The following is a 27,847-nucleotide window of genomic DNA, read 5'->3' on the forward strand; positions in this document are numbered from 1 at the left end:
CAATCCTATAGGCTGCTGTCAAAATAGCTCATCAGGCAGCATTCTCTGATTCCTGCTGATGTTACCTTGGAGCTAACTTATAAACTTACTGTAGGATACAAAGGTATAAAACTGCTCAGTGGGTAAGGGAATGAGATTCTTAGCATGTCCTGTGATTGCTGTGTGGATACACAAACATTAAACCACAAAATGGCTGGGAAAAACAACCTTATTCCAATGTCCATCTCAGCAATTTTTTACAGCTAGAATTCCAAAAATGTAAAGAGACAACAACATCAGTCATTTTTCTGTACTGTAATACGAAGCATTTGCATCCAGCTCAACCCACACCCTGTTATATTGCTCTTCGTTCTTTTTCAGACCATTTTATATTTCTTTTATTTTCATGCTCTTAATGTTGCTCCTGTAGCATTTTAAATACATTTGTAAAGTATACACATGGCAGATAAAGAAATCTTTCACTTACCTAATTTTATGTTCTATTTTGTTTTGTATACAGTTATCAGACAGCTGTTTTTAACAAAACTTTTGTACATATGCTAAGAATAGAATTAATTTGACTTCCAATTGACATGGCAGTGTGACCGGACAGGAGATTTCTCTATTCCTGATAGCAACGATTTAGTATCTTCCAGGGTGAGGCCCTTCAAGGTTCAGGAATATTACCTAGGCTTAAATAAATGGCCACGGGTGAGGTCCAAACTCCTTCAAAAGTGGCAACAGCTCAGGAGAGGCCGAAAAACCCACAAAATTCCCTTATGGAGAGCGTGCAAGGATACAGCATTTCCAAAAGGCAGCATCACTGGGCAAGAGATGAATGGCACACACGATTGGACTTCAGCTGCTTTTCATCATCTAACATTGCACCACCTGACATCTGCTGCAAAGTAGCAGCCAGCAATGATAGGACCAAAGCATTGACATCACCGGCCCATCCCCTGTTCGGATATCAGCCAGCATGCCAACGGCTTAAATCAAGAAATAGTTTTCTAAGATCTGCAGAGATACCCGCAGGAACACCCCAGCAAGTGAGAGTCCAAAAGCGGCAGGCTAAAACTCAGAACCTCAATCAGTGGCTGATGCCGGATGAGAGACTCCCTCCTGGGCACACAGAAGACTGGGCAATTTGGAAGGCACTGAACAGACTGTGCTCTGGCACCACAAGATGCAGAGCCAACCTTAAGAAATGTGGCTACAAAGTGGAGTCCACGACATGTGAGTGTGGAGAAGACCACCTACTACAATGCAGTCTGAGCCCTGCCACATGCACAATGGAGGACCTTCTTATAGCAACATCAGATGCACTCCAAGTGGCTAGATACTGGTCAAAGGACATTTAGTATAATGACAAGTTTTTTAAACTTTGTTTCTGTTTTCAAATATATTACAACTTGTACCCTCAGTTTGCTTCTGACACGATACATAAATCAGCTAACAGCACCGACCAATTCAACTGTTTTTACTTTGTTTTTGTGTTTTCCATACCCTTGGAGTTAAATAGAATTTAAAAAACAGAAAGACAAGGAAACTTAAGTCTCAAATGTTGAAGGAGGAGGGGAGAAGAGAAGAGGAGGAGAAGAATTAATTGAACCTCGGATCACACCATTAATGGCAAGTACATGAACTGAAAGATTTAATGATCTATGCCTTCAAAACAAAGACATTAAAAGACAGAAAAAGAAAATATATACTTAATAAAACAGATGAGTTCTGAAGCCTAATTAACAAATATAATAAGAAAAAAGAAGAGAAAGGAGGAGAATCTTTGTAGGAGAATGTGAGAAAGAAGCTTTCACAGGAAAATGTAAAGTGTAGTATCTTCACTTAAAGTAATTAACAACTTAGAAATATCATTCAGTAGTGATTGCAAGTTGTCATACTAAAAGAAAAGGGAGTAAAGGCTTCCCGAAAATTTGACCTTGAAAAAAGTACATTAATTCAAAACAACATTCAATTCTGTTTAAAAAGTAAAAGAAAGCCTGTTCTCAACAGACAGTGATAGTCAACAGAGAGACATCAGAAGGTGACATATAACGGGCAAGTCTCATAGTGTTTCAAATACTTTGGGCCCTTCCACATTGCACCTATATCCCAGGAACTGATCCCAGATTATCTGTTTATCCCAGATTATCTGGCAGTAGAGACTCATATATTCCAGTTTAAAGCATATCCTGAGATATAGGACAGTGTGGAAGGGTCCTTCATTAGAAGAACTAGAAGAACAGATTTGAAAATGATGACAGTTAAAGGAACAAGAGTGAACAGTCCATGATGCTACGGGTTGGGGCTCTGATTGAATCTGTGGATAGAGTGAATAAAGGACTGGATAGACTGGATGACATCTTGAACAGGGTCGAAATAGTAGATACCAAATTGTAAAATCTAGTTTATAAACTGGATCAGTTGAAGATAATGCAAAGGAAGGTGATGAAAGAATCGAGCAAAGTGGAAATAAGGGTAGATGGAATTGAAGACGCACAAGACCAGCATCAACCAAAAAGGGAACAATTACAACATCTTTCAACAAAAGTTTTTAAAGAAAGTATACTACTACAACAGTTGGACTGGCTACAAAAGAGGTTCCCACTTAGATCAGGTGGCATTCCTGAGGACGCACAAAACTTGAAAAAAAAACGCAGATCTGAATCTTTGTAGAAGGGCCTAGAACCCAGGAATTGAAACTGACAGACAGATCAGACTTTTCGGATAAATTCTGAATGTGGTACAGGGAATAAAGTCCCTAGAGATGTGGTTAAAACATTTGTCAAGAGGAACTTAAGAGACTCAATTCTCTGTTGGAACATTTCATCATTCTTTGTTTATTTGCCCCAAATATGATAATATACAGGTGAAATACAGGAATTCAATTTTTTCAGTGTTCTCAGTTACAAGAGAATTATAAAATTACATATCTTCTGAACAATTCCAATACATTCGTTTGTGAGACTGTTGCAAATTTTATCCTTGAGATTAGTAACTTTTACATATGTTTTCTTTTTGTCTGTGACTTCCATTTGTTATATATACCTGTGTTGTGATTTTGTTGTTGTATGCCAATAAAGGCTGTGTGTGTAAGAGACTCAATTTTTAGCTGGCAACTGGGAGATCCCATAAAAATGGATGACAATAAAAGTATAATTTTGGGATTCTTTGGCTAGACCACAAGTGTGTTTGACAAAAACTTCAAGAAGAGTGGAAACTCTATACAGCATTAATAAAGATTTAAAAGAAGATGGCTACAACAGGATTTGATGACCAAAAATATTATTACTACCCTATATTTACATTCCGCATTACCTATCTACCCCACATTTAAGAAACTTTGGACAATATATGGATTAGCACCCTTTAATGAGATTTGGAATGTTTGCATAGAAATACAGAATTTTGTATTACTTATCTACTCCACACTTAAGAGATTTTGGATGAGTTAACACCCCTTCAATAGATTAGGACCAGGACACAGAACAATCGTTTCAAATTATAAGAAAGGAGATTCCACCTGAACTTCCTAACTGTGAGAGCTGTTCAGCAGTGGAACTCTCTGCTGCACACTGTGGTGGAGGCTCCTTCTTTGAAGGCTTTTAAACAGAGGCTGGATGGCCATCTGTCTGGGGTGCTTTGAATGTGATTTTCCTGCTTCTTGGGAGGCCCAAGAGGTCTCTTCCAACTATATGATTCTATTATTAGGAATGCTTTCATAGAAATACATAAGCTTTGTGTAGTGTTCAGGGGGGAAAGAATGGCAATGACAGTGATGCATAGTAAATTTTTGTCTACACAATACTAACTTGCTATCAGATGAAGTTAAAATTTTAGATTTCTTAGGCAATAATTAAAATTAGATAAAGATTTAAAAGAAATAATCTGACAAGAATAATTGAGATAAACTTTTAATGAAGAAAAGCTGGAAGAGAAGAAAAGAAGAACATGAGATAATACAAGAAGATATAAGGAGATATAACTACTGGGCTTAACATTAATTGACAATATCACTCCTCTCTTTGTTATAGAGGATATATGGAACGTTAAACACTTTAAGTAATTTATGTAATAGAGATGAAAAAATAGATGTAACAATTATAACTTGGTATATTGCCTCTTCCCCTGTCCCCTCAACTTCTCCCCCCTCCTCTGTGACATATTAGCTACTGATAAAGATTTAATTTACTAACAAAACTCCACTATACCCATCCTCCCCCCTTTTTACCTAACTTTTCCATCTTCCCCCTTTGTGTGTGTGGGGGGAGAGGGGGGAATTGGAAATGTTTAATATATAGAAAAAGTGATAATAAGATTGATGTAACATTTTTATTACTTGTTTTGGTTGCATTTGAATGCAATATACATATAGTACCTAAAGAAATAAATGCAAATATGTGTGCAGAAACTTTTTTTTTCTTTAGAGGAATAGTAGCTAGATTTCATGTTTGCAAGATCTGACCTTTTTCCTTGCTGGTAATTTCTTTCTCTCAAGTACTCGGAGTGCAGCTTCCATTGCACTTTTTAAAATTGTAGGTTCCTCTTGATATGGTTTTTCCTTGCATTAATATGTCATCTCTTCATCTCGTTTATATATGGTAGTTTTTCAGCATGTTGTTTCCATCGTTTTTATTTCCACTTGGTTATGTAATGTGTTCCCATGCTGGCCATATAGCATCCCTAAATTTTCCTTGGATTTCTTAGCTCTTGTGGAAGAGTTCTTTTGTTCTTTTTTGTTGTCATAGTCTATTTCTCTGGTCTTATTATTGAAGTAGTTCTTTGTGTGTGTGTGCAGAAATCATTGAACAGTTGCATTCAAGGTTCTGACCATATTGTTCCCTTTATTGCCCACTTTTGCTCACTCATCCCAAGTATTGCAATGTTCCATTTCTTGTTTTATTTCCCTGATTCATGCTCCTCACATTTCATGTTGCTATAATATGTGTCAGCACATCATTAGCCATAGCGCTAATTGTGGTTGCCCTTTGCCTTACCCCATTAGCTTTTTGAGTGCCTTCCAATCTGGGAGTGTCATTTTGTTTAATTTTTGGGTTACCAGAGGCTTCTTTATGGTAAAGATACTCAGAAGGGTTTCCCTTTTTTTACTCTATTGACAATTATTAGTCATGGTTCCACTATCTCTGAAAGATCCTTCTCCAATGTCATTCTGCATTACTCATAGTAGATGTTTGGTACATTTAGTCTGGCCCCTCAGCAAAAACCTGACTGACATAGGAGTGGCATATTAGTTGCACTGTTCTCTTTAGCACGGCCTCTTTTCCCACTACCTGTGGAAATGGTAAGGGTAATAACGCCAGGGGTATTTTAGTAGTGTATTTAGAGCAGCACTTTCATCACCAGTTGTGTGACACATTCCCACAAATTACTATAGTTCTAACAGCTGTGAATAAGTTTTAAAATGTTTGGCAATGACACTGGTGAAATTACACCTGTATATAAGACATTAAGTCAATACATGATGGGTGAGCTCTAAGACATTATGTTAACAGGATAGGGAACAATAGCATAGAACTATGAAATATTTTGGAAATATTCCTTTTCTCTATCATTTCATGTTATTTTGTTTTTCGAATGCTAGTGGTGGAAGTGAATTTAGAAATCCTTTGCAACCAGGGCAGTCCACACTCTTTGACCAGAACTCTAGATTTAGTACTAAATGTAGGAGCAATATTTTCCTATCTTACACACCATTTTGCCTGTATTCTACTTTTCTTCATATGATCATTGTTTATTATCAATGTTCATGTTTTTATCATAAATATGAAAATATAGGTGAGCTAAATAGGAATATATGGGAAAAACCAATGGGTTTGTTTTTTTGAGTCTGTGGTATAATGAATGTTCCTTAGAATAGTTGAGTATAGCTGAACATTAACTATAATATGGCAAGGGAGGGCAGACAGGGAAGCAATGCAACCTTTCTGGAAAGGACATGAGTGGGAAGTTCTGAGCGTTGTCATGGAACAAAATGTTTTCCAACATGCTATGAAAAGCTTTGCTTCAGATTTTCCATTTGGTTTTGGACTACTCAGTTTGAGAAGAAACTATTGTAATAGTAAGAGTGAATTATCTTTCCCCCTCTCATACCTTTGCAATACACCATTTTGGATTTATGGTGACCCTAAGGTAGAGGTGTCAATTTTGTTTTCATTGAGAGCCACATCAGCCTTATGGTTCCCTTCAAAAGGCCATTGAATTCATGGATACAGAGGAACAACTACAATGTTTTTTGCACAGTAATCAATGCGCTTTAGTTTTTACCCAGTTCGGGTCTCCGGGTGTTATTGAACGACAACTTCCATCACTTTTGATTATCCACCATGTGAACTGGGGATAATGAGAATTGCAACTCAGCAGCACTTATGGGTTTTAGAAGTTGTAGAAAGGTTAAAGAATATTTTAAAGTCAGAGATCATATTTACAAGCCTTGTATCTAAATTTAAAATCCACTATCCTGTCTAAATAGAACTGCAGAGAGTGATTTTCCATGGTTGACAGTGAACTGAACCCTGGTCTCCAGAGCTGTGTCCAGTGCTCAAACCACTTCACCATGTTGATTTTTATATGCAGTAGTTACAGTGCTCTTTTACATGCGCAGTCACACACTCACTCTAACAAACACAGAGCGATAAAAACTGGCTTGCTCTGTCAATTTTGGGGGGAAGATTGGATTCTTCTTTCTAAATCCTCATGGGCAGTCATACACGTGGAACAGGCAATGCATCTGCCCTCCTCTGGGTCCATTTGATGTAATTGCATATCTCAGCTAGTTATTTATGGATAATAGTTTACAGATCCTCTCCTGAGCATTGATAATCTCTCCCTTGCATGCTGTATCAGTTGTAAAACTTGCTCAGTATGGACAGGTACCCAAAAAACCAGAAGTAAAATAACAAGACACTAAAACTTGTGATAATAAACAAACCAAAATGCTGGAACAGATTGCAATCTGTAAATGCCCCATCCTTCCCTTATATAACTCTTCAGCAAAAACATGCCTTTAATTACATGTTAGAATTAGTTTGTGATTATTCCTCTGGAGTGACTAGAACTTGAAAGTGATAAGTCTTTTAATAGGTAGACTAAATGCTCTTCAGTTGAATCTGAGGAAAGCAAAACATCTATAAGTGGCATTTCCTAAAACGTGTGTTACAGTCACCTGTATGGTATGTGTGTTTGTGTACATGTATGTGATGGGCAATTCTACATGAGTCCAAATGTGTCATCAACATTTTTGCAGTTTGCATTTCAAAAATAAAATTGATGCTTTTAACAGTCTGGTATATTTGAGTACTATTTTTTAATAGAAAACAATAGGAGTTGCACTTCCCAAGCAGTTCAACTCTAAAATGGAGAAAGCTAATGGAGCAGTGGAAATCTCATCCAGCTGCATGCCTTCTGATTAAATAAACTTCACACTGGGAGTGAGAGTTTGTTGGATGAACAAAGACAGTGAACTGTAAACTTGAAACTGGGCAAACTGGGGACTTCTTAGAACTACTGTACAGTGAAAAAAATCTAGTAGAAAGACTGAGCCAGAGATTACAATTTTAGCCAAATTTAACAGAATATCTGTCCTATGTGAGCTAGAGAGGAGCAACTTTCTTGTGACTAGAAGGTTATTATTACCCAACAAGAACTACACTAATATTCCTTCATAACTTTTTAAAAGACTGATATGGGCCTTTTCACAAAGTCTTACCCTTCCCATATGATTTCTTTCTTCTCAGGGATCTTTCTATCTTCATACCCGAGGGAGGAGAAGGTACATTTTCAACAAAGTGAGGGCTTGTTCAGGTTGCAAACTTCATTATTTGGAGGAATATTATTTGGGGGTAAATTGTAGATCTTGTATGAAGGCATTTATAGAAATGTATTTCTTTGAAATCATGTATCTGTTGTCTGGACCTGGTGAGACTTGTTGATGCCAATCAATCAAAACCAGGTGTTAGAGTAGTCTTAAATATTATTCTAGACATCTGGTCTAGTCCCAGCCTCAGATCTTTGACTGTAATACAAAGAGCATGCTTGTGAAGTTAAAGTAAAGAGAGTGATATTTGAAATTGTCTGATGTATTAAGGACTATATATCTCAGAGATCCTTGTGCATAGGCAAAAAAAAAAGATGTATTTAGGGTGAAGTGAAGCAGCATAAAGTAATGGAATCAGACATTGCTGTTGCTGCTGATTTTCAAGGCCCTGTGCAAGGTCAGCTAGCCAAGCATTTTCTACAAGTATCAAATCAATTCTGAATTTATCACCATTCTTCCTGTGGCTACTCTAAGGAGCTTGTCGCGCGTGGATTGCAGCAATCCTGGTGGCCTGGGGGAGTGTGGACCTGTTGTCCACATCTTGAACCATCCCGGCTTCCCCCCTACCTAATCACATGGGGGGAAGCCTCTTTAAGCCAGCTTGACCTATCTTTCCTTATGGAAAGATGGAGATCCTCCTGTCATGTACTGCTGGCAATTTTTTGGCAGTAGTAGGGTTTCCCCCCCATTTCCTCTATGGAGCCACCCCGGAAGTATTTTAAATGTGTGTGATGGGAGTTGGCAGGCTCTGTAGCAAAAGTGGGGGGGGGGGGACAGCACTGCCGAAAAGCCCATGTGAAGAGGTCCTAAGTTGACTGGGAGCTCATCTAGTTTCAATCTGGCTCTAGACTAACAAAGCTCCATTTTTAGCTAAGTTGCTAGAGAAAAATCCAAAAAAGCAGATTTATTTCATGACCCCAACAACAACTCCTGTCCTTAGATAGCTATCATATTCACTCTACTTTCACTGTAAAGTTTGAGAATGACATCTGGATATTCATGTCACAGTTCCAAAGAATCATGGACATTAGCTTTTACATTCTGCACACACCTAAAATATATGAACCAGGGAAACTGGAAGAAATTTCTAAGTATCTATTTCAGAACTGGACCACAGAACTTCTTGGAATTTTCTTTGTAAAATGTTGCAGCTAGAAAAAAAAAATCTCTACCTGTACTTTTGGAAAAGAATATGAATCACCTTCAATTATATTATTAAATGAGAATTAGAATAAGCATCTGAAACTAATTTTCAGGGAAGTGAGCATGGCGCTATGGATTTTTAGTCCACTGCTAATGGTTTTAAAAGTAGCTGAAAGAAGTTTCAGCTAGTTATCATTCATCAAAAATGGCAAGTCTTTTAGAATGGTTAAGTAATCTGGCCATCTTGTCTATTGGCTTTGAAGCTGAAAAAGAATGTTGAGTTTGAGTGGCTAATTCACAAGTTTTTTTGCTTGAATAATACCAGGAATATAAGGTTTTATAATGAATTACGCAAATATGTGTAACCATATTGTTCCATCAGAATTTTTAAATGTGATATTGATGATTATTATTTTTTTACTAAAGATGAAAGCATTCTAAAGTAATTAGCAAACCCACAGGACTTTTACACTTAGTATTGATATTCAGTAAAAGTAGCAAAAGGATGCATTTTTGTAGAACATGGAACAATAATTTCAGAATTAAACCACACTTTTTTCATAGTTCCTTTAGTAGCACCAAAATGATGTTTGGGTCCTGTTTATGTCATCAGAGTGTTGCGAACTAGAGTTAAAAATAGCAGGAATTGAATTAACTTCTTTCTGAAGAGAGTTGGGAGGAAACCACAATAATCACATATACATCTTGTGCATATTTCAGTCACTCAAAAAGCAGTAGCAAAAAGTTTGTTTTTCTGGAATTTAAACTTGAAATGTTCTTTCAGTTAACATCTGTTGTGTCATTTTTGTTGTTGTACTACAGATGGAAAGCCAGTGTCATTGTCTCCAATTGAATCCCAGCCCCACAGCCCTCGTTACACAGCCACAAGTCAACGTGAAAGAGAGAGCCTGGAGGTCCGCATGCGGGAAGTGGAGGAGGAAAACCGGGCACTTCGCAAGCAGCTCAGTATGGTGCAGAACCGAGGCCTGTCCCATCGACGAGGCAATCACTCCAAAACCTACTCCATGGAGGAAGGGACAGGGGACAGTGAGAACCTGCGGGCCGGCATTGTGGCAGGGAACAGCTCTGAGTGCGGACAACAGCCAGCAGTGGAAAAATGTGAGGTAGGCAGATAAATCCATCTTAGGCCATACTTCTGAAGTATATCAGTTTGTGGTTTGAGGTCTGACTGTTCGTGCAGTGACTCATTGTGACCAGAGTGTAGAAAATTTATTCTTTTTAAAGATTACATCTTCAAGGATTCCCATTTGTGATGCTACTTGGAGCATTCTGGGAGTTTCAGTTTAAACAGTTGACTTTTTCAGCAGTGGCTGAAACTAGGAAATGAAATGGAGAGATAAAGAGACAGTCATTGAGATTGCACAGTGCAAGCTACTACACCTATGGGAAGACAAGTGTTTAGTGGGACCTATGAAGAATCGAAAGAGTTTATGAGGGTGATTCTCCAAACATTATCTATTGTCAAATGTGTTTATAGATTTATTGCATAATTCAGTCGTTCTTCCATAGCCGCAGATTCTGTACCCACAGCTTGAAAATAGTTTTATTTAATCTCCAAAAGTAAACCTTGATTTTGGCATATTATATAAGGGACACCATGGATTTGAGTATGTGAGGGACGGTCTTGGAACCAAACCACAGTAGATAACAAATGCTAAGTATCCTGCTTTTTGTACAAGGAAGCAGTATCAGTGGGGATAATGCTTGCTTATATACAGTTTAGTATTGGAAATACGAAGCTATGCAGAATTGGAACAAAGAGGTATGAAATTATCGTTAAATACAGATAGGAAATGAATGTGGCATTAAGGAGCTTTAGTTTTTTTTCATGGATTAATAAAATTTGTACATAATGCTATGGAAAAAACATGATTTTAAAGGGTAGCTCAGATATTGTTATGCTACCACTTCATACATTATCATTGATGAGAAATTGTAGTAATAGTTCTTCAGCATTTGGAAAAGCATGGTTTCCTCAGCACTTCTTCACAGCTTTGTGTGAAGGATATGAGTGGTACACATTTTCCTATTGACTAAAGTATGTTTTGAAAAACGGTAATGTTTTAGCCATCTACATTTTTAAAATACCCACTTGGTTTCACTGAGGGTTGAATCTTTAACTACTCATCTCCATTCCGTAATTTCTTTCAAGAAGTATTCAGTATTTTCATTTGTAGTTCTGCTTTTATTCTCTATAATTATTCAGTTAAAAAAGAAAACAGGGGGATGCTTCTCTTGAGCAGAAGAAATCTACATTCTCTGAGGACACTTAACAGAATAAGCCAAGTATAAATCAATAAACAATAGTATCAGCAAGCTCTGGAAATGGTTTCCGGCAGCAGTTGGGGAGCTCAGTTCCCAAATTTGCAGTGTAGATTGGAGCAGCTGGCCAGAATATTTCCCCCCCCAGAAGGAAACAATTCCAACCAATCAACAGAATCTTGCAACTGAAAGGAAATCGCTCAACAATTTTAGCTCTGACTCTGTTTGTGATTTTTCTTTGACAGAAAATAAAATTAGATTCTGCCAGATAGTAATGCTAATACTGCAGTCATGCAGTGTGTATACTTAGCTAGGCATGAGCCTCATTGCATTTAGTAAAAACATGCATAGGATTGTATTGTAAATGTCTGCAGGGTCATATTTGTTAGAACTGCTGGGTTCCAAAACCAAGTGTTCCTCTTCATAGTCTCTGTGAATCATACAAGTGAGTTTTGTTCTGATACAAAGACTCTAATGGAACATCACGGAATTGAACAATTTTGACAGGAACTCCACTTCTTTATCAGATATGTCTAGATGTGTCTGAGCCATCTCTCTTTAGTGTTGTTACTCTGCCAAAATGGGATGCGCTCTATTTTATTTCTTACAAAATACATTAAGTGTTTTTCTTCATTTTCCCCTCAAGTAAAGTCCTACCCCATGACACTATCACCATGGAATGGAATGGTTGCTTACCTGTAACCATGCCAATCATCCCGGTAGTCTGGGATAGGAAAGTGAGGGGAATAGTCTCTTTCCCTATAAAACAAGGGAAGGCCTGTCTTATGTGGCCTAGGCCAGGGGGGTGATCCCATATAGCTGAGGGAGTCTCTTGAAGGGCTTCTATATCGAGAGGGCTGTGCATGGGTTGGAGGGGAACAGTCTGGGGACCTCAAGTGGTAGCCCCTCTGCGAAGTTTGCCTTGACACTGAGCACTCCCGAGAAGGGGGCTCTTGAGTGAAGGAGTGCAGCAGCAGCTGGCATCATCAGGGAGGTTTCCTCCATCCCTTGTATGCAGCCATGGCCAGTTCTCAAGCGTTCATGTGGTCAAATACCTCCCTTCCTCCAGAGGGGGCTGCTATTCCTACAAGGGAGGGAATGCCATGGCGCCTGAGCCCCATGGCAGTGTCAAAGGCAGCCCAAACTATTGTGCAGCGGCACCCTCCACCAGCAGTAAAAACGCTAGGGAGGAGCCATGTTGGTGCACTGTGAGCAGGGTGGAGGCCCGTGTGGTTCTCACCCCTTTCACCTTCTTGAAGCATTTCCCCTTCCCAGGCCTTGTTGCTGCTCCTGCTACCTCTGCCTGGGAGGCTTTAGGGCATGCCATCCCCTTCCCATGTGGGGATGAGGCCCCCCCAGTGAAGGTAAGTCAATAGCAGAAGAAGTGGTCAAGGGAGCCGGCATCTCTGACACCGTGCATCACTGGGAAAGTTCGGAGGGGAGGAGTGCCTACTCACAGAGCAGAGCTTGAAGCCAGGTTTCCTGCTTTTCTGGACTTGGGTAGTAAAAGTAGAACAAATAGCACAAGAGGCCACCACGTTCCTCACCCAAACTCAACAAGCGTTTACTATGACTGTCTTTTCGTCACAAGACAAACACTTTTTAAACATAGTTGGAGACATTACTGGCCTGTAGAGTAGTAGTTACACACAGGTCATAAAGTGTAGTCAGAGCCGGTCCAAGTCAATTACCAAGTAGTAAACACAGAAGAGAAGTAGGCAAGGAGTAGTCGTTTTAACAGTCCAAATCAATATATAGTTTGTATGTAATAGAGAATTAGATTCCAAAGCTGCCACTTTCACCGACGAAAGGAACTGAGGCTAAAGCCCTTCCCTCTGGCTATATATCCTGGGGAGTGTGGGTGGGGTTGCAGCCCTACATCTTAAAGAGTTTTCCAGAGGATTCCAAGCTGACTGCATAGGTGCAGGAAACTAACACAGGTGCGATTTTTGCAGAGACTACGAAGAATCCCTTTTACCAAAAAACAGTTGGGTTACTTCTTCCATTATTTTATGATGCCCAAGTGGAATAGTAGCCTTCATCCCATGCTGGACCTGGAGGAGTGAGTTGATTCATGAGGCCAAAAAGATGTTATAGTTAAACTTGCTCCATTACACCTTCAAAAACGGAATTGCCTTGCAGCCAATGATTTAAAGGACACAGATAGAATGAGGTGTGTGGAGCATGATCAAGTTTCATGCATATACTCACAGGGCAGAAGTAATCCACTATTTCTGAACAGGTTAATTATTTACATCAAGAAACCATGTCAAAATGTCCTCAGGGATGAAGCAGAGAGCTACACATAGATAGCAACTAAGAAACCAAATAAATTAAACTAGGATTGGTCACAAATATCATTCCACTGCCATCATGTCATGAAGGGAAGAAATAGCAAGAATAAGTCAAAATGTGGGTTCAATAAACTAAAAATGCTGGTGTCTCAAGAGGGGAACAGGGAGGCTAAAGAAAGAAACAGAAAGTGGGCCCACAAGAAGAATCCCTTTTACCAAAAAACAGTTGGGTTACTTCTTCCATTATTTTATGATGCCCAAGTGGTTTTTCAGATTTTCATGGGCCCAAATTAATTTTTTTAGAGTTTAATCAGAAACCTTGTAAGAACTAGAACACAAGAAAAAAAGAATCCTTTGCTGCAAGAGATGAAGGAACTTGCTGATGTAATGCATGCTTATTTTTTTTCTTTGGTAAAGTTATCAATTTCTTGGATTAATATAAATGAATCCAATTAACATTTTCCCCACAGCAATCAAGAGAGAAGACAGCAAGCCAAAAAATTCAAGGACGTGTATTAAATTCTTTGCACACCTACAGTCAGAAATAGATGTTTCAGTATGTATAGTTTCCATTCTTGCTTGTTCTAACAATGCCTCTGTGACATCATTACTCAGAGAAGCATTTGATCACTAAAAGCAGCACTGCCTATTGGTTGGTTTGCAAGTGATGATGCCAAGTCGATTAGAACATGCTTAGTCCTTTTTTATACTGGTTTATAACCACTTCATTGGATGTGTTGTAATAGCAGATTCTCAGATCAGTTTATGTTTACATCTTTTTGGTTATTTAATGTTTAATGTGTCTTTTACTTAAGTGGTATTTGTCTCTACTGATCTATTGTAGCAGAAATCCTATGTAAAATCATATGTATTTTGACATTAATACTGAAATCTGAAAGCAGATATTATGAAAGAAAAGGGATAGAAAACATGAGGTAGCCAATCCAAACCCACACCGAGTAGTGCTTTAGCTACTACTCAAACATGGAAATATTAATCAATTTATTCATTGTACTTTAAATGTTGCACTCTTTGCACATCACACTAAGCCATGTTTTATGTTGGCTGCTTTAGCCCAAAATGGTCTTGCAAATGACCAAGCAAATAATGTATCTCTCCCAAATTCTCACCTATTTTGTCCCTTCTAAGTCTGTGTGCTCTCCTGTGTCAGCATGGATAACTGCAAAAACAAGCCAAGGATTGTTTTTTCTCAATTCAGTTGTTTTTTCTAATATTTCATTCAGATGTTTTACAAGCCATGGTACCAAAGTTTCTAAATAAGTTTCTAAAGAAGCTAACAACACGACATATTCTAATTCCAGTTTGATACTCACTGGCAGATTATACTGGAATTGCAGTAGAAATGTCCTTCACAAAAAAAAAGTCTTAGACATTGATTTTAAAAATGGTCTGCCATGGTATTTTTTATATTTGAGGAAAAATTGATTTTGTGCATAAAATTGTATTTTGTGCAACAGGCAGATTTTTATGTAAAAAGCTTCATTTTGTAGAATTTTTTTCACAAGAAGTCCTGCAAAGAAAAAAAAAATCACAATATGCAAAAGCTCTTGTAATCAGATACAGCAGCATGTTTGATTTTTTTCTTCTTCTTCTTTCAGAGAACCAAATATTTGAAGTATTACCTCTATTTTACAGGTGTGCAATCAGACCCAATCACCCAGAATTTGGAAAATCATGACCTTGCCTATCTATCTGTGCAAATCTTCTCCAGTGACGGAGTAATTAATGCTAATCCTTCTTGGTTTCATTGACCTACATTTAGGATACCCTTATTTTAGCAGTCAAGCATTTCTTGTAATGTTTAGTTTTATTCCTAGTTTGAATATGAGTTTGTCTTTCATCTAAAATTTGAGTTTGGTGGTTTTATTATTTGCAAGGTGGGTGGGGTAAGAGTAATTTATTTACTAAAAGAAAAGAAAGCCTGTAAATTAATAAACTTTGTTTCATCTTTCATATGCCTTTTCTTAATTTTAGTAGGCTGAATTTCTAAAATCTAACAGTTTGCGTTGATACTACCAATTTTGTACAAAGGAGTAGCTGCTAAAAACAGTGACTAGATTACCTTCTAGATTATAATGATTTTTGCCAATAAAATTACTTGCTCTGCAAGGAATTATCTCTATGCCAAAGGCCATGGTTATGTAAAACATGAAGCTTCATTTGGCTTGCCCTAGACCTATCTCTTAACCACAGTGTTTTGATAGTGAAATCACTCCTCTTAAAAATGGAATTCTCTGACAGAATGTAACCTTAATTTAAACATCCCTATTATCAGATTTGCCTTCAGGGTTCTCATCATTTATTCTATTACTGAAAATGCCAGCTATGTGTTTACATGAGAGTCTGCCAGTCTCTCCCTCTTCCATAGCATGGTCTATTTGCCGTAGCTAGATTGTTTGAGCTGCCTTTTCCTTGAGGAAGGCGAGATTTAAGACCAAAAAAGAACAATCAAGAGAACGGTTGTATGATGCTACTCTAGGCAGGAATAAATGAATAATAATATTGAGTAATAATTAAGATTCTGCAATAAATTGGATAATGCACTTGTATTTAAAAAAATGCCCCTGTTCGATTACCAGCAATTGGATGAGCCTCCAAGGAAGACTCAGAACCTCTACCATCTCACCTTCATATCCATTCCCAGATTTGACCCACTTACTTGAAGCCAGGTGGGGTGGCAGAGAGAATACAATGGTGTTTATGTCATGTCGTAATAATTCCTATTTTTACCATGTTTAACAGTCCAAACTACATTGTTATTGCAAGGAATTTGAAAGTATTGCATAAATTTCCAGAAACAAAACAACCTTAGTCAGTAAACTGGACCATTCGGCCTGGATTCTGAACCCAACTCCTTCACCAGAGTCTTTTCTCAATTGAGGCTCTGCTGCCTTGCCCTTGCAAGTAAACGATGGTGGGGCCTCAGTGGATGTTTTCAGTTTAGTACATGGAAAAGTGAGCCTTTTGTGTTTTTCATAGACATTTTCAGTAATTATGTTAGATGATGATGGTCACACTCTGATATCTTGATGATTTATAAAACTGATTGTAGAATCTTTGTTCATTTTGTTTCTCATTGTGATAGCTTAAGCTCAAGCTATCTTGGCTGCATTCATAATGCAATGATTGAAAATTTGAAATTGAGGTAATTCAAATCTTAATTCAGATCACAAGCATAAACTGAGATTTAAATCACTGTTTGAACTAATGTTATTTATTATTATTTATTTACTTCATTTTTACCCCACCTTTCTCAACCCCACAGGAGACTCAAGGCAGCTTACAAATCCGGCAAAAATTCACTGCTACACAGTTAAACAATAAAACACATCTCATCAAAATGTAAACAATCTAAACATATAAGCATATAAACACATATAAATCAATTAACAGATTAAAACCATATAAAATACTGAGCCATGATCTCATGTCCAAATCATTTTCCAAAGTCCATAGTCCATTATTCAAGCTGTTGAAGCTTCATTCCATAGTTTCCTATTCACCACATGCCTGTGTAAAAAACCAGGTCTTCAGTTTTTTTCTAAAACCCAGAAGGAATGGGTCCTGCCTGATGTCACTGGGGAGGGAGTTCCATAGTCGAGGGGCCACCACTGAGAACCAACCAATCGCATTTGTGAATAGGTTGGGACAGAGAGCAGAACCTCCCCAGCTGATCTTAAAGCTCTTAAAGTTTCCTCTGATGGTATGTTATATAGTTCTTGAATAACAGTGAAAATCTAATCACTAAAATACCTTAATTTACTTTTTAATCCTCTTTTCTCCGTATTTTTAGTCCTCTGCCTTGTTTGGCCCAGCTCCCCTAATAGGAACACTTTGTCAAACCCAGTGTATTCAATCAAATAATTTTAATCTACTGAAACTGGACACATAGCTAGCTAGAAGCTAGAATTGCCAGTTCCTCCTCATTGTTGGAAGCATAGAGCCATTTTCATATACCCTGTTTCCCTGAAAATAAGACATCCACTGAAAATAAGACCTAGTAGAGGTTTTGCTGAATTGCTAAATATAAGGCCTCCCCCAAAAGTAAAACATAGCAAAGTTTTTGTTTGGAAGCATGCCCGCCAAAAACAGAATACCAGAGCAAGCAGGATCGGTAAATGTACGTACCATAGATTGTTGTACATGGAAATAATGGTAGTAACAAGAAATTCTTGATAGGATTCACAGTTTGTCTGGTTATAACAACAATTACTGTACAGTATATAATAAATGTTGATTTTTTTTGTTCAACAATAAATGTGAATTCTTCTTCATGGAAAAATAAGACATTCCCTGTAAATAAGACCTAGCGCATCTTTGGGAGCAAAAATTAATATAAGACACTGTCTTATTTTTGGGGAAACACGGTATATTACAGAGTACATCCCTACTGATGGTTTGTAGTCGGCAACTCCAGTTTGTCCTAGCTAGCATAGATAATGGTGAGGAGCTACGATCCAAAATATCTGGAAGAACCAGTTATCACTGACTTAAATCAATGTTCATGTTTGAGTCAAGATCATTTCTATTCTCCCTGTCTATATTTGGGGACATAAAGTAAATGGTTCAATGTTAACAGTCCTTCTTTGTTTTTCAGTTGTATCCCTATATCAAATAATTGAATAAAAATAACAAAATGATATATTTGAACAATTGAATGTCTTTCAACAGTATGGTTTTGTAATGCAGAGCCTTTTTTTCATCCATGCAGCTGACTTTAAATAACTTCCTTAGAGGTGAAGTACTATACTAAAAATACCTCAGCCATAACCACTAGAGAGGTCTACGAGTACTGAAATCTGTACTGGAAAAGTTGATGGAAGGAGAACTACACCTGAAGCATTGCTTTTAAGGGCGGAGTGTGAAGTGCTTTGATAAATAAAGTTGATAGAAGATAATATTTTGAAACTAATTGATTAATTATACATTTAAAAGTTATTGGAGCAACTAAATATTTATCCAGTAGTTCAAAAACAATTCAAGTGTGAAATTATTTGAGTCCCATTGATAATATAAATATGAATGAATGTGATTTTATTTTAATTAAAATACCCTCCTTTTCAAAAGATTTGAAGCAAATAAGTAACAAGTGTTTAAAAAACTGGATCTGAGGGAATCAGGATTATTCAGCTATTGCCCTAAATTCCATCCCAGATAACATTTTGGGAAAAATATAATAAACTTTGTTGAGGAAAACTCAGGAAGGCTTCCACAAAGTGATTTCTATAATGTAACAAACCTTTGGAGAGATTGAGAATTAACAAGTATTTGGAAAAGGTTGGCATTTTCATTTCTAAAACGTCTTTGGAAATGTCTGTCAGAGGTACTTTGTGCTTTTCCTGCATGGCAGGGGGTTGGACTAGGCGGCCCATGTGGTCTCTTCCAACTCTTATTATTCTATGATTTTATGATTCCAAGTCTGCTAACCAAAAGTTGGTATGCAATTAACTGTGACTGTCCAAAGAATTATTGGGAGCATGTGTTAAATTAAAAAAATTAAAATGTAACATCAGTATTAGTACCAAGAATTATTAGATATGAGACTGAAAGTCAAACTGCCAGCCTCATGTTAAATTTGGAAGTTCTTTTAAGGAAAACATATCTATAGTGGAGTTCCATTAGGAATAATGTCAGTAGTGCACCATTCTGGTCATTCTATAAATTTCAAATTATATCATTTCAAAAGTTAGCCCTTGGGAGTATACAGAAAGGATGATATGTAATTGCTGGAGGAGAAAAGTACTTTTCTTATAGGCAATTTTTGATATATTTTTTAAAAAAGATCAATAGGGAAGGACACACTAGAAGCTTATAAAATTATTTGTACTGTAATGGGAGTGGACAGAGTAGTTTTCTTTCTTTTGACACTGGAGGTTTAGCTAACCGAATTGAATGATTGGGTGTTAAATTCCATAATAGGCATATTTCTCCCAGTGCATTCTTCTATAGAGGTGGGGACAATAGTCACTAAAAAAGAGAGCTTTTTAAAAGTCACTAAATAAATTTAAGGACGGAACCCCTGGTGGCGCAGTGGATTAAACCACTGAGCTGCTGAACTTGCTGACCGAAAGGTCGGTTGTTCAAATCTAGGGAGCTGGGTGAGCTCCCGCTGTTAGCCCTAGCTTCTGCCAACCTAGCAGTTCGAAAACATGCAAATGTGAATAGATCAATAGGTACCACAGGAAAGTAACGATACTCCAAGCAGTCATGCTGGCCACATGACCTTGGAGGTGTCTATGGACAACACTTGCTCGTCAGCTTAGACATACAACATATAGACAAACAGAGGCTATTTAACAATTTTCCAGCTTCCGGCCTCATGAGGGTATGCTCGGTTTTGGCCACAGAGGGAGCTGCCGCTTCATCATCCACTGTGACGCCGAGTCCTTTTGATAGTAGCACTTCCTCATGTTTTTCACCCACCATAGGCAGATTTATTGTGTCATACATTAAGTTAAATTAGCCTCCCCGCATAAGCGGTACCCAGAATTTTCTACTTACAGACACATCTGCTTTCAGGCTGCTTTTGGTCAACAGCAAGCTAGGCTATTGACGGTCGGGAGCTTTAAACCCAACCTGGGCTTTGAACCAATGACCTCACAGTCAGTGGTGATTTATTGCTGCTGGCTACTAACATGCTGCGCCACAGCCCAGCCCATATAAGATCTTTAGCCTTAACTGTCAGAGAGCGCCAAACTGCAAATCCCAGGTTTCCATAGAATTGAGACATGGCAACTAAAGTGGTATCAAACTGCACTGATTCTCCAGTGTAAATGCAGCCATAGACACTCCCTACTTAGAGGAGGCTATCTCTTTCAGGTTTCACATATGATGAGCACCACCAATAGGGTGGGCTAATTCATTCCCCTATATATATATTTATTTTAACATTGCTGTGTGCCTGAAAAGGTGTAGTTTAGTCCTGAAAAAAACAGATGCTGTTAAAGGATATTAGACACAAAAAGGATATTTTCCCCTTCATGTTTAGGTTATAGGTTTAACAGCTATTCTGGGAACAGGAAGCTGGGCAACATATGTCTTTGGTCTGATCCAGGCAGGAATGATGGTGAAGGTAATGTGTTGTCAAGGCAACCCAATGAGATTTGAACCAGTGGCTTCTATTGTTTACATGAGCTTTAGTGCAAAAGACAATTATCTCAGTAAGTAATTAAAATCAGAAATAGCAGACACATTTTCTCTCTGTGGTTTTTTTTGGCAGTCTTTTGAGGACATCACTTGATGGGATTATTTGCTGCTTTGTGTATATCAAAATCATTGGGTAATATAAATCATTATTGAGAGAAAACTAAATTAAAATGATTTGCTTTGTTTAACTAGTAGCATAGAGAATTCCTGACTGAATATGGATAGTCCAAAAGTGATAATTGTGTACTGGGATATAGACTTCTCTTCACATCCTTATTTTACTTGGATATATCTCGATCCTATTCACATTTACTCTGTGGGACTTTTCCAAGGTACATGTCTGCAGGGCTGCAACTGTGGTAACTAAAACAGCAAAAGATGCCTCCTGATTTACACATCTTTGTCTAAATTAATATCTCTGTCTAAATGAGTTTTTAACCAAAATGTACACAGTGGATTTCAGAATATTTTCATTTCCTGAGCATTTATTATTCACAAAGGAGGAAATTTACCCAACAAACTTCTGGAATTGCAGACAAAATAATCTGTTCAGAACAGAGTTATTAGGAGTTAAAATCCTTATCTGGGAAAGGATTAAAATATATTCACGGTGATTTATTTATTTATTTATTCATTCATTCACCTTCCATACAGTTCATTCAAACCATATATTCATATTTCGTCTCGTGACACATACAGTGTTTTATTCCACACTGGGCATGCGTATTCAGAAGCAGAATAGCAAAGCGCGAGGGCAGATGTCTTCACTGTGTCTGGTTGTGATCCCCAGGTTGTGCCAGTCAGCTTTCTTACAATGTTATTTCTAGCGCCCACTCTTTGCTTGATAGTCAGGCAAAGCTTCTTGTAAGTCAGAGCATGGTCCAGGGTAACTCCCAAGTATTTTAGTGTGCTACAATGCTCCAGTGGAATTCTTTCCCAGGTAATCCTCAGAACTCGAGATGTTTGACATGAGAGAAGCCTCCCCGCAGGATCGTGACACATCCGGGCATCCCCTGGGCAATGTATTTGTAGACAGCTGATTCTGTCACAACCAAAACTGACTTGCAACATGCAGCCAAACAAACCAACAAACCAATGGATCCTTTCAGGACTATTTACTGTTGCTGCTTCCCCATTCAAAATTATACCGTCCTATGTTGCTTCCCTATTTATGAACAAGATCTGTTCATTCTTTTCCTGCTCAAAAATGCACTATTAACCCAATGATCTCCAGTGTGATTAGCCAATGAGAAGTTATTGGGACTTGTCTGCCTGCCTCGGGATGCATTTTTTCTCCTTGAAGAAGAATAGGATACTTGGAATGACTGAAAAGGAGGATAGTTGAAGAAGAGAACAGGAATGCCATTTAGAATGAAAGTAGAACGAAATTGCGGAAATCTTCCCATCAGACTGCTCTCACCTTCATACTGTTTTCAAGAATTCTGTTTTCAGACATCTGTTTTCAAGCCCTGCTATTTGGAATTCTCTCTCCACTCCTGGTTGCTGCTGATCATTCCCTTTCATATTCAAGTTATTAAATATTCCCACAGTCCAAGATTGTTCAATTAATAATTATGCACATACAGTAGAGTCTCACTTATCCAAGCCTTGCTTATCCAAGCTTCTGGATTATCCAAGCCATTTTTGTAGTCAATGTTTTCAATATATTGTGCTATTTTGGTGCTAAATTCGTAAATACAGTAATTACAACATAACATTACTGCGTATTGAACTACTTTTTCTGTCAAATTTGTTGTCTAACATGATGCTTTGGTGCTTAATTTGTAAAATCATAATCTTACTTGATGTTTAATAGGCTTTTCCTTAATCCCTCCTTATTATCCAAGATATTCGCTTATCCAAGCTTCTGCCGGCCCGTTTAGCTTGGATAAGTGAGACTCTACTGTACTTGCATATATGGTTTCTTAACTAGATCAATGACATTTTACTCTTCATTTGGACAGTGGGCTATATTTAGAACAATTAACACTGCACTGAAATTTTAATAGACTATTTCTCTAGTTCTGCCTCAAAATAAATTTGTTAATAATACCCATTTCACCTTTCCCCCTCATATTGCCTGCCTGTTCCTCTCTTTTTAAATCTTTCTTTCTCTTCAACACATTGAACTATACCTGCAACGTGTCGTTGCCATTACTATCTATTGCTATTAACTTGTTGCTTCTATTAACTTCCCATGTCTTCCTTTCTAATAGTATTGCAATGGGAAATTGTGGTTGTGGACATCTCTCCACTGAGTGCATATTGTTTTGGAATTTTTGTCTTTCTTTTCCTGACTAAAGTCCAACTCCTCCTCTTCCTTTTGCTCTCACTCTCTCTTCCCATCAATATAACTTCCTTTCTCATCTATTGTCCCTCTTCCCATCCTCTCTTACTCTTCCTGCTTTTCCATCTCGCCTTTTCAGTGCTGCCCAACATCCTGCTCACCACTCTCCAGTCAGGAAAACTCCAGCAAAAACACAGGGAAAGTCAGCAAAAAGTAGTGGGTACAACAGAACTAACAAAAGTGCTTCCTCATTGCTTCCAATAAAATGCCCTTTAAATTACAATAAATTTAATTTGGAAAAAAAAGTACTTTACATTATGGCTAAAGGGGTTAGTTTAATATGCAAAATCAATGTATTTGATATGAATGCATATGTTCCAATGAAAGGGTATGCTTTTCTATTTAATTTCTATTTAAAGCCAAAGACTGTACTGATTTTTTCTTCTCTTGTCATTTTCTTTTGCTTCTCTTAGACAATCCATGTGGCTATCGTCTGCGCTGGATACAACGCAAGTCGGGATGTTGTCACACTCGTCAAATCAGTCTTGTTTCACAGGTGAAACCTCTTGTTTTGTTCCCTGATTCTCTTAAAAAGATTGTCAAATATACTGTATATTGCTTCTTTCCATTATAAATGGTCCTTAGTATATTTTAATCTTGCAACGTATGATGGCATTTACAAATCACACAAAATATAAGCCAATTTACTTCCTAATCTTCAGTGATCATATGTTATCAGATTCCACAAAATTATATTAAGTTCATTTTCACTTTTTAACCTCCATATTAGATTAAGGGAGCCTTGCTGTTTCCTGCTAGTCAACATCTTGTGATGGCCACTGTTATGAAAGTTTCACTATGAACTTTAAACTGAGGGTGGGCTGCACATTGCTGTGCAGCAACTCCCCATTAGTCCTAGCTGGAACATTTAATGGTGAAGGACAGTGTGATTTGTACTCCAACATGATTCACAGAGTCAAATGTCCAGCACAAATGTGTCGAGCATGTAGTCTACCTATTGTGAGACTTTTCTTCATATAAAGCATTCCTATGAAAAAAGTCACTGATTTTCTTATATAATTTATATGGCATCCGGCTGATATGAGGCCGAGAAGAAAGAGGTCTTGATTTGAAAAGTACCTGGGTTTTTCTGTGCATTTGCTTGTTTCATTGATAAGTTCTGCAAAGAAACACATGAAGCCTGTACTTTATTGGACTAGATGTAAAATATAACCTCAAGTCAGTATTCATTGGCTCATCTGGCTAATAGATGAAAGGCTCCCCCTCCATCCCATCTGGCCCTGTCCTGGTCCCAGAAGGAGAAGCAGAGAGGCAGGCACAGTTCCTGCCTCTTCTTCCTCTCTAAATCCAGAAGTATCTCACTTGCCCTGGCCTTGGAGAGAGAGAAGAACCAGCAGTATCTGCTAGACCAGTGATTCTCAGCCTTCCTCATGCTACGACCCCTTAATACAGTTCCTCATGTTGTAGTGACCCCCAACCATAAAATTATTTTTGTTGCTACTTCATAACTAATCTTGCTACTGTTATGAATCATAATGTAAACCAAACTTGGCACACAGAACTCCCATGACTAACAAAATACTGGAAGGGCTTGGTGGGCATTGACTTTGAGTTTTAGAGTTATAGTTAACCTACATCCAGCCTTCTCTGCCAAACATTGTTTTCTGATGATCTTTGGCAACCCCTCTGACACCCCCCTCATGACCCGCCCAGAGGTCCTGACCCCCAAGTTGCGAAACACTGTGCTAGACCTAATCTGCCCTCCCATTTCTTTTTTCTTGGGTGTTATATCTTATTTATATTGTATACCTCAGAGTGGGAAACTATCAAATTGTATACATTTGTATAGTAAACGTTCAGTTTTCCAAAATTCAACTAAAGGTATTGTTACCATGAGCTACACAAAAGAGCAGCTTAAACTGAGCTGATTTTCCTAGTCCACATGAAATTATCTGTTTTATTGAAACCAAGTTTTTTTGAGCTTTTCTGATATAATGGCTTGTGTGCTTATTAGGAAATTTATCAAGGCTCCTCCTCATTTAAAAAGCTATTGGTTTAGGCTCTTGTAATGTCTTTACTATATCCTTAACTGAACTAATTCCTTGGTGCACAGCATAATACTTGCTTTGAAAATGATATTGAAGGAAAGGATATCTTAGTTAGCAGGAAATGTCACACTGCAAAGCTGAAACAAACATTGATAAAAGTTTTCCTAATGTAGGCTTAGACAATTAGATGGTAACATTGCAAATTACTGGCATTAGGGTTGGCAACATTATCTTCTTTACTGTGATTTTAAAGTGCAAATTGGTTTAGAGAGGTCTCATGCCCCACTTGACTAGAGCACATCACAGAGCTACCATGTAATTCAGCCTGATTAGCAGGCTGTGCAAGGCAGCAGGGAGCTAAGTAGCTAGTATGTTTAGATATCTAGAATGACCAATGTAAAAGGGAGCCATGTGAATCAAGTGGATTTTTCCCACTCTCTGCTCCATTTTCCCACTGTCCGCTCCTAACTCTTGCAAATTAATTTTCATAAATAAAAGAAGACCAAAATTACAAAAAGAGAAAGTAGGCATTATACAAAGTTAATTTGGTTGACCAAATATTTCCATTTGCTTTACTTTGCCCCTGAGGTTCTGCACTATAATGCATTTTTTCCTGCTATTATATGCTGAGAGGGGATATCTTATTTTTCTGAAAACCTCTGTTTCAACAGAGTGTCATGCTCTTTACATACACAATATATTATACTAGGAGTTGCCATAATAGTGTCGTGTTTACTGAACCTTGGGCATTTTGTTTGTATATCCCAGTTATATTTATCAGAATGTTTTTGTAACATATTTATTGAAGAACATTTTTATTACCCTGTTTCCCCCAAAATAAGACAGGGTTTTATATTAATTTTTGCTCCGAAATATGCATTAGGGCTTGTTTTCAGGGGCAGTCTTATTTTTCCAAATCTAGGGCTTATTTTTGAAATAGGGCTTATATTTTGAGCAGAAATGCTGAAAAATCATGATAAGTTTTTTTTCAGGGTAGGTCTTATTTTGAGGAAAACAGGATAGATGGACTTCTGTGTGTTTTTGAAAGATCTGGATCTATTTTGATATGTTTCAGGTGGCCACAGTCTTTTTAGCAATAGAAAAATGGAAAAATATTCCACAAATCGGCAAAAAGTGTGTTTTATGGATGTTGAAATCCCTGACAAGGAGAATCCTAGTCTGTTGAGAATCTTTGCAGCATATTATTATAAAATTCACATGTGCTGGATTTTCCCTCTCAAGAAAAAATATTTTCTGTGCAGAAAACAAAATGTGTTTTCTGCAGTTTGTTTCTGTATTAAAAGGTGCATGCAAAGTTTCTCTGAATAAGCCCCAAATTCCAATGGATATGTAATTGCTGAAATGATTTGTAGCTTTCTTTGTGAATGAAATTAGCACAGAATTACATCTCAGGACTCTTGAGATTCTGGCCTAGACCGTCTTCTGCAGGTCTCAAGGCAATATGAAGAAATCCCAGGGGAAGAACATGGCCTTGAAAATTACATGCATATGTGGTTTCCTATGGTAATTACTTAGATTGGGGGGGGGGGGGTGTGATTTGAATGGCAAACTCTGTGTAACTGTGGATGATGCCTATTGCCTAGTTTATTTTTAATGACATCACCACTGGTTGCCCTTTATAATATCACCTTAATAGTGTAACCAGAGCCTATCTCATGTAACATCACAAGAGGTTCATCTCCATCTCAGGACTTGGGATAGTCCTGAAGTGCTACTTCCTGCTTGCTAATTATTATTACCTACTTAATCAGATATGTTGCACTTGCTAGACATTCAGCTATATTTCTCCTTGACTTTTGTGGATTGTATCCACAATATTTAATATCTTTGGTTTTCTATTTCCCTGACAGTTTTTTTCCCAGCTGAATTTGCAATATGGAAGAGGTGTTCATGTGTGTGCTATATTACACTTAGTTATTTCAGTTTAGTATGCCTTATAAAGAAATTCACCTGCTGGTCTCCACTTATATCTCATATGTTTAGGAACTTTAAAATTATCCACGAATGTCATAAACATCTTTATTTCCCAATTAGCTTTTTTAATTTTTAGGCGACTAATTGCATTTCTTAATATTTAGCATACTTGATATTTAACTCCCCTGAGGTTTTAAAGTGATGGGAGCCTTTTGTTGTTCTTATCTTAACATTTCTTTTACTGCCAGATAAGAATTGTATGAATTAATTATCTTGAAAGCCTCAGAAAACAAGAGCAACTGTGTGATCTCCCACAACATTTTATCTGGAGAGATTCTATTTTTGTTTGGTACCTTTAGGATTTTATTTCTTGCAATACAAAGTCACCTTGAAATATGCTGTTGACAATAGAGTATCTATATCCAAAGACAGGGTCATATTTTAAAGTTTAAATCTGTAAGGTAATAACGAAGAACTTAATATGAATTTTAGAACAAAATAAGGAATGTAAATAGCAGGAATTGTATGAATCAGCATCATCCACAAGCTCTAATAAAAATGTTTATTAGGAAGAACCAACATTCTCAGTTGAAGCTTTCACTTTATCCAAAACCCTCCCTTGATATATTTTAAGCCATATTGGAAAAACCAATGAAAAGACCAAACATATGTTTTTGATACAATGTATTGACCAAGTTGTTTGTCCAGACATATATCTCCTCTGTTTTCCTGTTCTCTTTTCAAAGTGTAAGGCATCAAACCAGAATGCTCTCTCATTTCAACCAGACTGGGAAATTGTCATTACAGTACTAGCTTCCAAATCCTTTAGGGTGGTTTATGAACTTCAAACCATATT

General features: G+C 37.5%; 1 protein-coding gene across 1 annotated transcript in view; it reads left to right on the forward strand.

Annotated features, from left to right (window-relative positions):
- The window catches only part of large1 (LARGE xylosyl- and glucuronyltransferase 1), a 370,540-nt gene that overhangs the window by 163,018 nt on the left and 179,675 nt on the right, over positions 1 to 27,847 (forward strand). Inside the window, exons 3-4 of the mRNA XM_003220873.3 lie at positions 9,779 to 10,080; positions 23,461 to 23,543. Of these exons, the coding sequence (XP_003220921.2) occupies positions 9,779 to 10,080; positions 23,461 to 23,543 (385 nt within the window). The remainder of the gene's footprint in view (positions 1 to 9,778; positions 10,081 to 23,460; positions 23,544 to 27,847) is intronic.

Source organism: Anolis carolinensis, chromosome 5, assembly GCF_035594765.1.
Source record: "Anolis carolinensis isolate JA03-04 chromosome 5, rAnoCar3.1.pri, whole genome shotgun sequence".
Classification (NCBI taxonomy): Eukaryota; Metazoa; Chordata; class Lepidosauria; order Squamata; family Dactyloidae; genus Anolis; species Anolis carolinensis.